The following is a 17493-nucleotide window of genomic DNA, read 5'->3' on the forward strand; positions in this document are numbered from 1 at the left end:
TCCATTTCTATCTTGTTGGAACAGCTTGAGAAGGATAGGTATTAACTCTGCTTTAAATGTCTGGTAGAACTCCCTGGTAAGCCATCTGGTCCTGGACTCTTATTTGTTGGGAGACTTTTGATAACTGATTCAATTGCTTCGCTGGTTATGGGTCTGTTCAAATTTTCTATTTCTTCCAGCTTGAGTTTTTATATTGTGTGGGTGTCTAGGAATTTGTCCATTTCTTCCAGGTTGTCCAGTTTGTTGACATATAATTTTTCATAGTATTCTCTAATAATTGTATTCCTGTGGTATTGATTGTGATCTCTCCTCTTTCCATTGGTGGTTTTATCTATTTGGGTTCTCTTTCTTTTCTCTTTGAGAAGGTTGGCAAGGGATTTAGCACCCTCGTTTATTTTTTCAAAAAACCAACTCTTAGATTCATTGATCTGTTTTGTTTTTTTTTTTTTTTTTAATTCTATATTGTTTATTTCTGCTCTAATCTTTATTATTTATCTTCTGTTGGCTTTGGAGTTTCTTTGCTGTTCTGCTTCTAGTTCCTTTAGGTATGTGGTTAAATTTTGTATTTGGGATTTTTCTTGTTTCTTGAGATAGGCCTGGATAATAATGTATTTTCCTCTTAGGACTGCCTTTGCTGCATCTCAAAGGGCTTGGACTGTCATGTTTTCATTTTCATTTGTTTCCATATATATTTTTAATTTCTTCTTTAATTTCCTGGTTGACCCATTCATTCTTTTTAGTAAGATGTCCTTTAACTCCCATGCATTTGGAGGTTTTCCAAAATTTTTCTTGTGGTTGATTTCACATTTCATAGCATTGTGATTTGAAAATATGCATGGTATGATCTCAATTCTTTTGTATTTATTGAAGGCTGTTTTGTGACCCAGTATGTGATTTCTTGGAGAATGTTCCATCTGCACTCGAGAAGAATGTGTATTCTGGTGCTTTTGGATGAGAAGTTCTGAATATATCTGTCAAGTCCATCTGGTCCAGTGTATCATTCAGGGCCCTTGTTTATTTATTGATTTTATGCCTAGATGATCTGTCCAATGTTGTAAGTGAAGTATTAAAGTCCCCTGCAATTACTGTATTCTTATCAGTAGGATTGCTTATATATGTAATTAATTGATTTGGGTTTGTTCAAGTTGGGGGCATAAACATTTACAATTGTTAGCTCTTTTTGATTGATAGACCCCATAATTATGATATAATACCCTTCTTCATCTCTCATTACAACTTTTAGCTTAAAATCTAGTTTGTCTGAAAAAAGTATGGCTACTCCAGCTTTCTTTTGACTCCCAGTAGCATGATAGATGGTTTTCCATCCCCTCACCTTCAGTCCTTAGGTCTAAAATGAGTCTCTTGTAGACAGCATATAGATGGATCTTGTTTTGTTTTGTTTTGTTTTTTTATCCATTCTGATACCCCGTGTCTTTTGATTGGGGCATTTAGCCCATTTGCATTCAGAGTTATTGATAAATATGGATTTAGTGTCATTGTGTTATCTGTAGGTTTTATGCTTGTGGTGATGTCTCTGGCCCTTTGTAGTCTTTTCAGCATTCCACTCACAGAGTCCCCTTAGGATCTCTTGCAGGGCTGGTTTAGTGGTCATGAACTCCTTCAGTTTTTGTTTGTCTGGGAAAGCCTTTATCTCTCCTTCTATTCTGAGTGAGAGCCTTGCTGGATAAAGGATTTTTGCTGCATATTTTTCCTATTCAGTGCATTGAGTATTTCCTTCCATTCCCTTTTGGCCTGACAAGTTTCAGTGGACAGGTCTTCTACTACCCTTATGTGTCTACCCTTGTAGGTTAAGTCCTGTTTGTCCCTAGCAGCTTTCAGAATTCTCTTTTTATCTTTGTATTTTTCCAGGTTCACTATGATATGCCATGGTGAAGACCTATTCTTGTTAAATCTGAAAGGAGTTCTCTGTGCCTCCTGGGTTTAGATGTCTGGTTCCTTCCCCAGATTGGGGAAATTTTCAGCTGTAATTTGTTCAATTAGTTCATTTCAAACCTTCTGCCCCTTTCTCTCTCTTCTTCTTCTTCTTCTGGAACTCCTATGATACAGGTATTATTAAATTTCATTGAATCACTTAGTTCTCTAATTCTCCCTTCGTGGTCTAGTATTTTCTTATCTTTTTCTTGGCTTCATCATTTTCCATAATTTTATCTTCTATTTCACTTATTCTCACTTCTGCTTCCTCCATCCTTGCTGCCACTGCATCATTTATTTTGCACCTCATTTACAACATTTCTTAATTTGTTGTGACTATTTCATAGTTCCTTAATCTCTGCAGCAATAGATTCTCTGCTATCTTCTATGCTTTTTTCAAGCCCAGCTATTAATCTTATGGCTATTATTCTAAATTCTTGATCAGATATATTGTTTATATCTGTTTTGAACAATTCTCTAGCTGTCATTTCTTTCTGGAATTTCTTTTGAGGAGAATTCTTCCATTTTGTCATTTTGGCTAGTTTTCTGTCTCTTATATGTTTTAATAGCTTGTTATGTGTCCTGCACCTGTGAGTACTACTGTGAGCATTAAAAAGGGGTTATACCCTCTCCAGGGCCTGGCCCTTCAGGAGGTGTTTTTGGAGTGTGTTGTATGCTGTCTGTTGTTGTGACTCTGGTTGCTTTATCTCCCCAGTCATAGTGGTGGTTTGGACCTTCTACGAGGTGTGATTTGATTTGTTCATTGAAGTAACTCTGGAAGAAATTTTAAAAAGGGGGATGGTGGTGGAAGAAGCCTTATCCCATAGAAAGAAAGAAATGACAGGGGCAGGAAAAAAAAAAAAAGGATAAATGATCAGGCAGAGAATCAGAGAAACTATACAGCTTAATCCATAGAGAGAGAGAGAGAGAGAGAGAGAGAGAGAGGAAAATAAAGAAGGAAACACAGAAGAGATGCAAAAAGAATAGATTAAAAATGTCTACTTAAACAAGCAACAACCAGAATAGAGAAGGGAAGAAATAAGAGGAAGAAAAGGAAGAAAAAATATATATAGAAAATAAGAATTGACCAAGAATCAATTCAGAAAATGCAAAACCACTGGACCAATATCTGATGGTGTCTTGGAACTGGTGGCTGCCCTGGTCTGGAGGAGGGGCCTTCTGGTTCGGTCAGTGTCAATCTTCCTTTGTTAGATATGCAGTTACCAGGCACTGAGGGACGTGGTTTGGTATCAGTGGGTGCCACATCTACTGTGGGCCCGTTTTCTATTCCCTGAAGCCCCACCTTGTTGGGGATGGGTAGAAAAAATGGAGACATCCCAGTCTCTTCTCCCCAGACCGGTGTCCCAAACCACTCTGTTCAGGCTGCCCTCACAGTGCCGCGCGGGTGTGAGCAGGCCAGTTTGTCCCACTCCACAGTCTCCTGTGCCGCCCAGGTGCTTGGCTGGGATTCAGACCCTGATGTCTTAAAGGGTCCTATTCCGCCCACCCTGGTTCTGGGGTAGTGCCACTCCACCAGCCAGCCAACAAAGAACCTCTGACTGGCTGGTGCCTGCAGGGTCTTTTGTCCTTGGAATGTCTCTATACCTTCTTCTCACAGCACTCAGGGTAGGGGACTGCTCTCTCCCAGTGTGCCTCTGAGCTCACTACCAAGCTCCGGGCTGGCTCCCCTCCTTCCCAGGCGGGTGTACAGGGCAGCAGGCCCCAGTCTGGAGAAAGCCCCGCAACCCTGGGATGAGTTAGAAATTGGTTCTTTCTCCATTTTTTCTATTCCTCAGGTCATGGTTTTTCTTTTGTCCAAATACAATCCTATACTTCCAAGCCTCTCTTTCTCTTCCTTTTGTCTCCCCACGGAAGGGGATCCCTCCACTCCATGCCTACTCTGCCCATTTTATCTCTCCCAATTCACAATCACACACCTGTGGCCTGCCAAGTTGTCCTCATGGGTCCCTGGAGATGTTTCTGTCACTCTGTAGCACGGATTCCTGGAATTCCAAGTCTTCTGGCTTCAATACTGCTGTTGTTTGAGGGACGAGGGAACTTCGGGTCCCCCTACTTCTTTTCAAAAATTTTAGAGCGACAGAACAAATCATGACTGCTACTAAAATTTCCATTATCAGTTGAATTCTATGGGTCTCTGCTACACTCATGAGTAACTTTATGTTTCATCTTGTTTTTCAACTGATGAAATAAGAATAGTATCATTACTAGATTATTTATGTTAATGTGGATTTTTCTCCTTGTCTGTAGTGGAAAAGTAAAAAAGCCACAAAATCTAATGTGTCATTCCTCCTTTGTTCTTTTTAACCTTTTTCTTTGTATAATAAAATTATGTATTTTATGACCAGGATCCTTTTTCCTTTAGCCATATTGCATTAGAAGATACTACATTCCACAGTGCCTCAGTGGCTCAGTCGGTTAAGTGTCTGACTCTTGATTTCGGCTCAGGTCATGATCTCACCATTTGTGAGACTGAGCCCAGCTTCAGCTGCTTCTCAGCATGGAGCCTGCTTGGGATTTTCTCTCTCCCTCCCTCTCTGCTCCTCCCCATCTCATGCTCTCTAAATAAATAAATAAATATTAAAAAAAAAAAGAAGATATGGTCCTAGGATGTACACAGAAAGACAAATTCTCATTGAATGACAGAAATAGATGTAAGGGGAAGTATCATGGATGCCTAGAAATCTTCCAATTTCCTTCTGATTTTCTTATCTTTTGTCTTATTCATATCTGTGGAAATACATCTGTGTTCTGACAGACCACAGACCAGTATTTCTGTTCCTAGAGTTTTAAAATGTCTTTGCTTCTTTTGGTATTCAATGGCATATTGGAGGTGGAAAAATTAGGTAACAACTAGTTTAGTAAAACCTTAAAATATAAATTTGAGGAATCCATATAATGTTTCATGATGTCTAGTTGGTATTTACAAGTGGGTGGCTAGAGAAATATTGATGAGTCATTCATAAAGCTAAGATGATTTGACAACTTATATATTTAAACAGGAAAGTAGAAGGAAACTCTAAACTCTAAGGAAGATCACATAGATGAAAGAAGATGGAGAAGCAGTGAATGAGACAGAGTAGGAGTAGTGACATAGGGGATATGGAGATGAGAATGTCGTGCCCTGAGAATAAGAAAAAAAAAAATTCCATAAAGATAGGTATGTCTAAAAATATGAAATGCTTTGCAAAGATGTCAAGAGGGGTGAACTCTTGGAAATATCATTTAATTTGGGAATTGGTATGACTTGGACCACCTTTGAAGGGGAGCTGTGACTTTCAACAAAATTGGCTGAATTACTTTCTTGAATAGAGAAGTGGAAAAAATGACTGATGCTAGAGAAGAAATGTGGGTGACTGTTGGTGGTTTAATGTATCTTAGTGAATAATGGATAGGGTAAAATCAGATGAGTAAAACTTACTTAAATGTTTAGTTGTTTTTATTTACTTTAGAATACAGTGCTTTATTCCATAATACCCATTTAAAGAATGTTATTTTAAGTATTGGTAATCTATGCCTTAGAGAGTGTTTCCAGAAGCCTTTCAAAGTTTAGCATGATCTTAATCATATCAATATACAAATTGAATCATATCAAATTCAAAACTAAAATTTAAACATTTGAACATTTGCATTAGTTTTGATGTGAGATGACCTATAACTTTTGCGAGGTATATCTAATGACTTCATGGTTTAGTTTTTGATCAAACTTGAAAACACTTAGTATTGAGTGTATGTATACAGACACGAATATATATTTTGTTTGTTTTAACAGAACATAAAGGAACAAGAAGGGATTTCAGAAGCTATGATAAGCCTTGGCAATTAAATGCAAAGAAGCCTAAAAAGTCAAAAAGTGACCTTGCTGTGTCTAATATTTCCCCACCGTCATCAGAATCCAAATCATGTAAGGAATTTTGTCATTCAAATGTTACTTAATGTAAGTATGTGTTACTAACAAAATGAAGAAAAGGTAAGAGTTGAAGCCTAACTTTTTATCTGATAATTCTGGCTGTTAATCCTAATGAATGTCATGTTCATTTTAGCAGTAACATTGAGCTGTATTTATATATATCTACTCACTCATATTCTCAAGCATGTTTAATTGGTTTAGAGCGTTTTGAGTATAATATTCTTTTAAAAATGTTAGCTGCTTGGAGCAGCTTCCTTGCCTGTTACAGCATTATATCACATTCAAAGCAACAGTAACCCTATATTTAATAGTCTATAAAAACAAATTAAATCTTTTAGAGTAGAGGGAAATAAAGGAGTTTTATATTAAAAAAACTTAGTAAAATTTTAAATGTTAATCCTTCTTTCTTCTGTGAGTCCCCTCAGATTCTACTTCCTCAAAAATAATTTATATATTTTCATACCCTTTGAAATAGTTTGCATCTTTTATATCCTTTTCTTTGTACAGACTAGCGTATAAAATATGTGTGAGTTGATTTGCTTTATAAAACTGGTTTTAGACTATACACATTCTTGAGCAATTTGTTTTTATTATTTTAGAATATACTGTGGATGTATTTTCATGTTAAACTTAGATCTAAGTTATGCTTTTTAATGAATACATGCCGTAGCATGCTGTGAATGTGCCATAATTTATTTATTCCCCTGTGGAAGGACAGTTAGATTGTTTACAGAGTTGTGCCACCACAAACTCTTCACTGAAATAAATGAATATCTTGCAATTTCTGATAAAGTAAACAACCTTGTACATACATATATAAGTGTAGGTGTTCTCATTTCTTCATGATAATTTACCAGACATAAGATCACTGGGTCAGAGGGTCAGTATATTTTTAGTATAGTAAATATTTCAGATTACTTTTTTAAAAGGTAGTAGGAAAAGTATTTCAGAAGTCTGAGATTACCTTTGCTGTAACATTACCATATAAATATTTTAAAAATTATTTCATTTGGGGCGCCTGGGTGGCTCAGTCAGTTAAGCGTCCGACTTCGGCTCAGGTCACGATCTCGCGGTATGTGTGTTCGAGCCCCGCGTCGGGCTGTGTGCTGACTACTCAGAGCCTGGAGCCTGTTTCAGATTCTGTGTCTCCCTCTCTCACTGACCTCCCCCATTCATGCTCTGTCTCTCTCTGTCTCAAAAATAAATAAATGTTAAAAAAAAAAAATTAAAAAAAAATTATTTCATTTTATTTTAATCAAAACGAAAATATACATGGTTTGAAAAGTAGTATTACAGGCTTCTAACATGGAACCACTTTGAATTCTTTCAGATGTTTCAGAGCTACACAAGTTTACATATCAAAACATACAAGTTACTTGCACAGTTCCCTTTTACTTTTTAAATTTGAGGCATCAGCTTTTGACCTCCTTGTAAGATTTTGTGACTTCAGACCTCAGGCCCACCTCATCCCCCGAATACAAACATGCAGATATTTCAAATGTTGAATATATACTCCACATCGATATTATTATGGCTATATTAATTAGTCTTTATTCCAACAGAGACATCGATGTCCAACTATTCATTTCTTTCTAGAACTAGTAATTGTTTTATTTTTGTATTTGCTTTGTTTTCTGTGTATTCCTCACTAATCCTTCCTCAAGCCTTGCCTTAAAGTACTGAATACTCAGTATGATCAAATTCATCAAGTAATCCTAACTTTGATCTTATTTTATTTTATATTTTATATTTTATTCCATAAAAAAAAGTAGAGACCTCTCTTTTACAGCCCTGTGTGCTCTTGCTCAAATTTTGGTTTCTTAGTTTTGAGCCTTTTTCTCAACTGTCTTCTGAGACCATCCTTCTCTGCTATCCTGAAGATTCTCTTTTCCTTTCTCTTAGGGAGGGTCACCTATTTCCTGAATCCTAAGTCTTTCCACTTTGGGGTTTATTTATTCATTTTGTTAGAGAATCTCTACTACGAACTTTCTGAAAAAAGGATTGGAAGATAAATGATTTGAATCCTCACAAACTCTAAAAATTAATTTTCAGTTGGAAATGTGAAGGAATTTCTCCTGTGTCTTCTAGGGCAAGAGTGGCTATTGAGGAGTCTGATGAGAGTTTGATTTGCTATTTCTGTCTCTGAAAGCTTTTCAAGATCTTTCTTTACTGCCCCAGTTATAACATTTTGCCTTGAATTGAATTGAATTGATGTCTTGAATTGTTCTGGACATTTAATGGATCCTTCCAATCTGAAAAACAAGTTTTTATATCCTATTACCTTGGCATTTGTCTTCCTTGATTGATGCTTTAGTGTTAACTGTTATGAAATGTTCACCTTTTTGGGCATCTCTCCGTGGCATTAGATTTCAGTATTCTCTACTTTGCTGAATCCAGTTACCACTCCTCAGTTTGTTTTGCATCTTCCAAAAAAGATTTGCTATCTCTTGTCTAACAATGTCTTCTCTTCTTGTTCAACTAATTATTTGACAAAAAAATCTTTAATCTAATTTTAGTAAGAATTTGGGGGAAGTAAAGCTAGATGTGTTCAGTCTTCTGTTTTATCAGAAGATAGTAAAATTTCTTAAAAATATTTACTAATTGCTAATGAGGAAGTTAGTAATTATTTTTTAAGCTGCTGAAACATACTTTGCTTGTATATTTTCCCTAAATTATAGAAATTATTGGTTTTAAATTAGTACCCGAATTTTCTTTTTTTTTTCTTGAATATTGTCATACTTTCCTTTACTAGTTCAGTGAAAACATTTCTTAAAACCCAGCTTTGTAACTTCCCTCTGTTTGCCCATAAGAAAACCATATCCAAAACAAACATTTTTATTCTGTACATTGATCTTGACACAATCTCTCACATGATGATGAATAGTAAGTTTTTATCATTATGTAGCATGCTTATGGAGTAATCATTTTTTTTAAAACATAGTGCCAAGGTCAGTAGATCATCCTAAGTGGAACTGGCGAATTAAACCAGAAAGCCGTGATTTTGATGAATTGAACCACATCCTTCAAGAGAGCAAGAAGCTGGGAAAAGCCCTTGAGAATCTTTCTCGAAGTAAGTTCATTTACTTGATTATAATTGAAATTCCTAACCAGTATTAAAGTAGAAATATTTATTCCAATTTCCAGTAACCCATTTCCAACATCCTCATTATAATTACATGAGAGCTTGTGATAGTGTGTGTGAGATTGGAAATGAGGATTGATCTTGCAATTTACACACATTCCTGGGAAGATTGGCATATAGAGTAGGAGGAGCTGTAGACACTCCACCCCACCCTGTCTCTTGCCCTTGCTGTTTGACTCCAGTCTCTACAAGGTCTCTGTTACCCAAGTCAGCTGCACATGTAATGGTCTTACTCATTCTTCTCTTTTGAACCTCATTGTTTTATGTCATCCTAATTAGTAAACATACCATTTGATTTCATGAGTTTTTGATGTCTCTAAATCTCTCAGGGTAGCAACGGGGCAGATTCTTCTTAGAATCCTTTCAGAACCTAGCAACATATTTAAAAAAAAATCATTCTGTAATCCAAGGCCTAGGTTAGAGGTTTTGCTCTGCCACTTATGAATAACCCCAGGTAAATCATTAAACCTCCAGTGAGCCTTGGTTCTCTCGTCTCCAGAGTAGGAAGACATGGTCTGTCTCCTTTTGATAGGTGTGAAAGTTTAAAATTACATATTTCAAGTAAAAAACTTTAAAATATTACTGTCATGAGAATAGGCAATCAAATATTTTGATTTGATAAATGCTTTCTATATATGTAGATATACATTTATACCTTGTGGTTTTAGTAGTAGTGGGTTCAAAGTATTCCTGCCTTCCTCGGGTTCTTAAATATCTCTCAATTTTAAAATTAGGTGCCTTTAGAAGCCCACTAATGCTATGATCTTACTAAAATTTTCTTCTGCCATATGGAATATTAAAAATTCTTAAATAGAAGATAGGATACTAGCACATTCTAGTGGATTCTATTTTAGAATCTGTATGTTTCTTTACATAGCACAGTTGTACCAGCTTCATGACTTATATCAAAGTTAAAATTGCCTGGGGGGATGAGCAAATTGGGTGAAGAGGAGTGGGAAATACAGGCTTTCATTTAGGGAATGAATAAGTCATGGGAATAAAACGCATAGCACAGGGAGTTAAAAAAATTAAAATTGTCCCTTGGTATGTTTGGGGAGAAATAATATGTGTATGGAATATATATGCATTTGTATATTGTATGTAATTATATATATTTACACATTACATTTTGTATTATAATTTTACATATAGAGATTGAGTTTTTTTTCATACCTCTTAGTTCATAGCTCACTAGAGCCTTTTTTGGATTTTTTGTGCAGTGAACCCACATCACAAGTTAATTTGCCTTATCATAGGGTCTTATAAATTTTAAATTAATTTTTAAAATTTTAATTTCAGTATAATTAACATACAGTGTTATATTAGTTTCAGGTGTACAGTGTAGTGATTGAACAGTACTTTTACTCGGAGTTCATCATGATATGTGTACTTTTCAATCCCCATCACCTAATTTAGCCCCCCCCTACCTCCCCTTGGTAACCATCAGCTTGTTCTCTATAATTAAGAAGAATCTATATCTTGGTTTGTTTCTCTCTTTTTTCCTTTGTTCATTTGTTTCTTAAATTACACATATGAGTGAAATCATATGGTATTTGTCTTTCTCTGATTTATCTCAGCATTATATTCTCTAGATCCATCCATGTTGTTGCAAATGGCAAGATTTCATTCTTTTTTATAACTGAATAATATTTCATTGTATATATATATGTATGTATATATATATATATATATATATATATACACACACACACACACACACACACACACACACCATCTTCTTTATCCATTCATCTGTTGATGGACACTTGGGCTACATCTATAATTTGGCTATAGTAAACAATGCAGCCATAAACATGGGGATTCATATATCTCTTGAATTCGTGTTTTCGTGCTCTTTGGGTAAACACTCAATAGTGGGATTACTGGATCATTATCAGAATTCTGTTTTTAATTTTGGCGGAACCCGCATACTGTTTTCCACAGTGGCTCCACCAGTTTGCATTCCCGCCAACAGTACACAAGGGTCCCCTTTTCTCCGCATCCTCAACGACACTTGTTGTTTCTTACACTTCTTATTGTAGCCATTCTGACAGGTGTGAAGTGATATCCCCTTGTAGTTTTGATTTACATTTCCCTGATGATGAGTGATGTTGAGCACCTTTTCATATGTTTGTTGGCCATCCGGATGTCTTTGGAGAAATGTCTCTTCTTGTCTTCTGCCCATTTTCAATTCTTTGTTTTTAGTGGGTTTAGTTGTATAAGTTTTTTATATATTTTGGTATGTCAGTTGCACATATTTTCTCCCATTCTATAGGTTGCCTTTTAGTTTTGTTGGTTATTTCCTTTGCTGTGCAGAGGCTTTTTATTTTGACGTATTACCAACAGTTTATTTTTGCTTTTGTTTCTCTTGCCTCAGAGGGCCTATCTAGAAAAACTTTGCTAAGGCCGATGTCAGAGAAGTTACTGCCTGTACTGTCTTCTAGGGTTTTTATGGTTTGGGGGCTCACATTTAGGTCTTTAATCCATTTTGAATTTATATTTGTGTATGGGGTAAGAAAGCGGGCCACTTTCATTCTTTTGCGTGTTGCTGTCTAGTTTTCCCAACACCATTTGTTGAAGAGACTGTCTTTTTCCCATTGCATAGGATCTTATAATTTTGCTATTAGTAGAAATTCTCTGCTTGTGATTTAAGAAGACCTTACCTTTGGCTTTGGAAGAAATAATGATAAAGTGAATTTGGCTTATTACTATATTATGTTCATGAAGTAAGTCTTATTCTATTAATATGTCAAAGGTTTATATTAATATGCATAAATCTTACCCCTTTGGGCAGAGCCTGTGGCTCTTTATAGTCTCAATTTATCTAAAAACATGAATTAAAAGAAAGATGATTGAAGAATGTGCCCAATTATGGCACAGATATAGTATTTTTGTTCTTTAAAATATGATTAATTGCCTTATAGACATTTGTTATATCATTGTTAATTTGTAGGAAAACATTTGGCCTGTCCCTAAAGCTTTTTTATTTGATTTTATTTTTATGTTTTTAGAGAGAGAGAGCACAAGCAGAGGAAAGGGGCAGAAGAGGAGAGAGAGAGAATCTTAAAATGGCTTCATGCTCAGCGCAGAGCCTGATGCGGGGCTCGATTCCATGACCTTGCGATCATGATTTGAGCCAAAATTGAGTTGGACACTCAACCAACTGAACCACCCAAGCGCCCCTAAAACCTTTTTTTAAAAATGTTTATTTATTTTGAGGGAAAGAGGGAGAGTGCACGCTGGAGAGGGGCAGAGAGAGGGAGAGAGAGAAACCTAAGCAGGCTCCAGTCTCAGTGCACAGCCTGATCCAAGACTCCATCTCGTGAACCATGAGATCATTATCTGAACAAAATCAAGAGTCAGACGCTTAACTGACTGAGCCATCTAGGCACCCCAAAAACGTTTTAATAAAGGACTTTGATTGCCTTTCAGTTACATGTTTGCCCAGTTGAATAACAAAAACATCAAGGTTCAAGCTATGGTCTGTCTCAAGAAAACTTGGGTGTGGCCTTTTCTGAGTCCTGTGATCAGAGGCTATTGGAGGGCTATAACAGGGGACTCATTTAATCCTTTTTTTAAAAAAAATTTTTTTAATGTTCATTTTTGAGAGAGACAGAGAGAGCATGAGCCAGAGATGGGTAGAGAGAGAGGGAGACACAGAATCCAAAGCAGGCTCCAGGCTCTGAGCTGTCAGTACAGAGCCCAATGCACAACTCGAACTCACAAACTGTGAAATCATGACCTGAGCCGAAGTCGTTTGCTTAACCACCTGAGCAACCCAGGTGCCCCAGGTGCCCCAGCACTCATTTAATTCTTGAAGGAAATCTGGAGAAACAGAAATGGCTAGAAGGCAGTCCTTGGTGGGAGAGCAGAAGAGGTGCAGATACGGCACATTATTCTTGGGACAAAGTCAGGGCCAAGGAAGCAATCAGGTGAGTCAGTAGCTCAGCCAGAAATAAGGTGTAATGTTCAGCTTCTATGTATATGATGGAGAATTGCTTTTGGCTTCTCTTGATGATTTTAAGAGGGCTTTAATTTTTGTGGCAGTAGTGGTGGGGGGTGGGGTTAGAGAGCAGGTCTTCACATATGGAGGGATTGCTCTTCTCTCCCTTTAAGTGTTTTTGAGTCTCTTTTGGAACAAAATGCTGCTTTCTTGGAATGACCTGACTTTTTGTGATTTTCAATATCTGAGGTTTAATACAAACTTTCTGTCTTAGGCCCAACATGTGACTAACTACTAAGTTATTAGTTTGCCTGAGATGACCAGTGTAAATTAGTAGAAATGCAGCTTTACCATTTACTGGTGTTTATTTAGCAGTCTGTATGCCCATTATTTAACTATGTAATCACCAACTTAGTTCTTTACCTTCCTGAAGCAGAATGTCATTAATTCTTATTCGATTTTATAATAGCTTCAGGTTGGTAACTCTTTCTCTAACCTAATCTCCCATCTCTAATGATTGTTTTGCATTGTTTTATTTACTAAGACATAGGAAATGGACTTTTTCTTCCAGGCATGGTCAAAGTGATTATTCAGTGTCATGTTATTGTGGACCTTTCTCTCCAGTGCCATAGCTGTTGATAGGAAAGTTTGAAAATTTTTAGTGATCTCTTAATTTTTGTAGTTTCTGATAGAATTCTCTCTGGCAAGGTTTGCTTTATCTCAGTTGTACTTTCCAAAAGATGTGACATATTTTGGAAGTATTTGTTGTTTACCTCAGACTGACAGCAAAAAATCATTTATATCTCTCAAAATGATAGAATTATCTCAGCTCTGCAGCTGTCAGCTTATCCAGGCTTCAATTCTCTCTCTGTCTCTCTCTTTCTCTTCCTCAGTCTCTCTCTCTCTCTCTCCTGACAGGATTGAAATAATAACAGGAAAGACTAGGTATTCTCTTCAGTTTGCAAATGGGAATTTTGTTTCAGTAACAACTGTACCATGCTTTTTTTTCCTGGCTTTTTGCAAACCTTTCAATGTAATGCTTTATCTTAAAGTCAGTCAATAACTGTGACTCTCTTTATGTTATGATTCCCTTAAAAAGTAGATGTGTTAGAAAAACTTGCAGTGTCTTGTAATGCTGCATAGTCATGATATGGTAGGCATAGTGGATTTTTGGTTCCTGGATCCCTCCTTTTGCCGCATTTCCAAATGTTCTTCAAACCTGACTTTCATATTCCAAGAGCCTGGACTCATGCCTTTTCCTTCAAGTGTTGGTTTCCATCTGACTTTCAAGTAGTGAGAAAAATTGTTTTTGAATAGGGAAGTTGCAAAGATACAAGACCTTCACATTCCCAAATAATGTATCTCTTTTAGTAGCTGTGATTGAAGGGCCTTAGGGCAGCATCCTTCTCAGTGCATTATATTAGGGCCCATCATCATACTACTGGTGATACTAACCTCAGTCAGTTGGTTAAGGTGGTGTCTACCAGCTTTCACCATTATAAAGTTAATACTGTTCCTTTTTGTAGTTAATAAATATCTTAGGAAAGATACATGAAGCCTTAATAAATATCTTAGGAAAGATACATGAAGCCTTCGAAAATATCATGTTTCTTTTTCACACTTTCACCCAGTAATTTCAGCATCAGTTGGTGACTCTTGCCTAGAACAATTATTACTGTGGTTTTCTAAAAGACAGTTTCTATCATCCCTTTATTCATTGTAATTCTTCTTTAATGGAGAGAAGGGAAAATGGACTTACAACCACCCCCAACGTAACAGGGGCCTACTTATCTTTGCTTGTGACCGGTCATACTTCTGTTTAATATTTATATATGCATATGGATATTAATGTGGGTATATATGTAGATATGGATATGAATGTGAGTATAGATATAAACATTTTTCTATAGATATTGATATAAAGAAAATAAAATACATATCCTAAAGTTAATTCATACTGATTTTTCTTGGGAATCCCAAGTGGGCATTGCGCTGTCAGCACAGAGCCTGGCGCGGGGATCCATCTCTCACAGATCGTGAGGTCATGACCTGAGCCAAAATCAAGAGTTGGGCACTTAACTGACTGAGTCACCCAGGCGCCTCCCAGGTTTGAGTATATCATTTGGCCTGCTTCCTCAAATTTCCTCTTTTGTAAAATGAAGTAATTTATCCCGGATTACCATTAAGACCTCTCCAGTTTTCACAAGTCTTTGTTTTAATGATCTATAATTTATATTCCAAAGTTAAATGTACTCACGGCTTACAGATTGTGGTTCCTCCTGCTTGCATTCTTTCTAGCTCTTTGTTATCCTCACTCTTGTTCTTCCTGAATTGTGACCTTCAGCACATTGGAGTGTCTGCAGTATATTTGCACTTCATTCTTTTTCATCTTTTTTTCTTGCTTCCCCTGCCCATACTGAACTATGGGCTTGTGTCACCAATATTCTTGTTCCCTGTTGTTTCCATTCTTCTGCTGTGTCTCTGTGTGAAATTCCCATCTTGGCGTAAGTGCTGCAGTCTTCGGTTCTTCACCAGTAAGGCTGAGAGCTCCAAGGAAAAATGGCAGGGTCCAGCTGAACCCTACATCTAGATTCTTGGTTTTCAGCACTGTTACTTATCTTGGTCAGTCCCTCCCTTTCTCCACTCTTCTGCAACTATGAAAAACCCACACAATAATCTTCACACCCATATTTATTCCCTGCCTCACTGTTTTAGCAATTAGCTTGCCTCCAGCTTCATAGAAAAACTTAACTGTAAAATGTGTAAAATGTGTTCCCCTCTACCCATCTGCATACGAAAATATATCCACATCTATCCTGCCCTTCTCAATGGAGGAGTTGTTCCTCTTGTTTAAGGCTAAGCTTTCCACCCATGATCTTGATCCCATTTCCTTCCCAGTCCTCTGAGATATGATTCCCATTAATCATTTTGTCTTTTCTGTATGTGGAACTCTTTCTAATTCCAGTCCCACTGATACTGGTTTTATGATGCTGGGAAAATTTCTTAACTTCTCTGTGTCTCAATTACCTTTTCTGTAAAATTGCAATATTATCATTAATTATGATTAATTATGATACATAATAATTGCTAATTAAATATTAGATATTATATTTCTATTACCGTATCACAGATGACCACAAACTTAGTGGCTTTAAAAAAATACCAATTTACTACCTTATAGTTTCTGTGGCTCGGGAGTACAGGCGTAGGTTAGTTGAGTCCTCTACTCTGCGTCTAGGCAAGCTGAAATTAAGGTGCTGGTTGGTGCTGCGATCTCACCTGAGGCTTCGGGGTCTCTTTTTACGCTCATTCAGGTCATTGGCCAAATTTAGTCCTTGTTGTTGTAGTACTAAGATCTCTGTTTTCTCATTGGCTATTGGCTGGGGATTGCTCTTAGAAACAGAGGCCATTCTCAGGTTCTTGCTTTGTAATCTTCTGGTAAGGGTAGTTCACAACTACATCTTTGAATGCACTGAGGAGCATCTCTCTGAAGCTTGGCCTTCTTTTAAAAGGCTCATTTGACTAGGTCAGGGCCATCCAAGATAATGTCTCTTCTGATTTACTCACTGAACCAGTTAGTAACCAAATCATGAGAATGATATCCTTTCATATTCATATTTATAGTCCCACCATGCAGACTCAAAGAGAAAGGAGTACACAATTGTGTACCTTGGGGACCATCTTAGAATTCTGCCTACCACATATATTATAAGTGTATTACTGCTTATCCCTAATATCCTGTAACATGCTCCAGCTGAGCATGGCCCAACAGAAATGTAATGTGAGCCACATTACATTTTATATTTTCAAACAGGCACATTACAATAAAGCAAAAAGAAACCTGTAAAGTTAATTTTAATAAAATATTTTTATTTAGCCCAGTGTATCTAAGTTATCCATTAAACTTATATTCCATATTAAAATTATCATTGGGATATTTTTTTCATACCAGGTCTTCAAAGTTAGTTGTGAATTTTAGTTTACGTCACATCTCAGTTTGAACTAGCCACATTTCGAATATTCAGCAGCCACATGATGAGTGGCTACCATTGGATACCACAGCTGTAATTAATGTTAAAAGCAAACACCCATGGAAAATCTTCTCTTGAGTTTGAGTTACCTCAAGACGTCAGAATTTCTTCTTCCTCTTTGATACAAATTTTCAAAAGAAATGGTGAACACTCATTATCTCTGCTTGTTTCTCCTCCTTTCTCCCCTCAATGTGGCTCTGTGATTGCACCTATCATTCTATTGAAACCTTTCTCACTGTGGTCACCAGTTGAACCCAGATGGTCAAACCGAATGAACACTTTTCCAGTCCTCATCTTACAAAATTGCTCTGGTAGTTTTAACACCATTGATTATTCTGTCTGTCTTCGGACTCTCAGATCTGCTCTCTGGGCCCAGGCCCTCATTTGATCTTCTCGGATGCCCTTCACACCATTTCTTACAGGTTTCACTCCGGCACTCCTCTGTCTTCCTGGCCACTTTGAATGCTGTTCCCACAAGTCATCCTTTGTTCTCTCAAATGTTCTGTTTCCATTGTCA

General features: G+C 36.8%; 1 protein-coding gene across 1 annotated transcript in view; it reads left to right on the forward strand.

Moving 5' to 3' along the window:
* The window catches only part of CUNH8orf34 (chromosome unknown C8orf34 homolog), a 399583-nt gene that overhangs the window by 88744 nt on the left and 293346 nt on the right, over window positions 1-17493 (forward strand). The window contains 2 exon segments of the mRNA XM_019453229.2: window positions 5723-5854; window positions 8802-8930. Of these exon segments, the coding sequence (XP_019308774.1) occupies window positions 5723-5854; window positions 8802-8930 (261 nt within the window).

Source organism: Panthera pardus, unplaced genomic scaffold, assembly GCF_024362965.1.
Source record: "Panthera pardus isolate Hobbes unplaced genomic scaffold, ASM2436296v1 HiC_scaffold_7, whole genome shotgun sequence".
Classification (NCBI taxonomy): domain Eukaryota; kingdom Metazoa; phylum Chordata; class Mammalia; order Carnivora; family Felidae; genus Panthera; species Panthera pardus.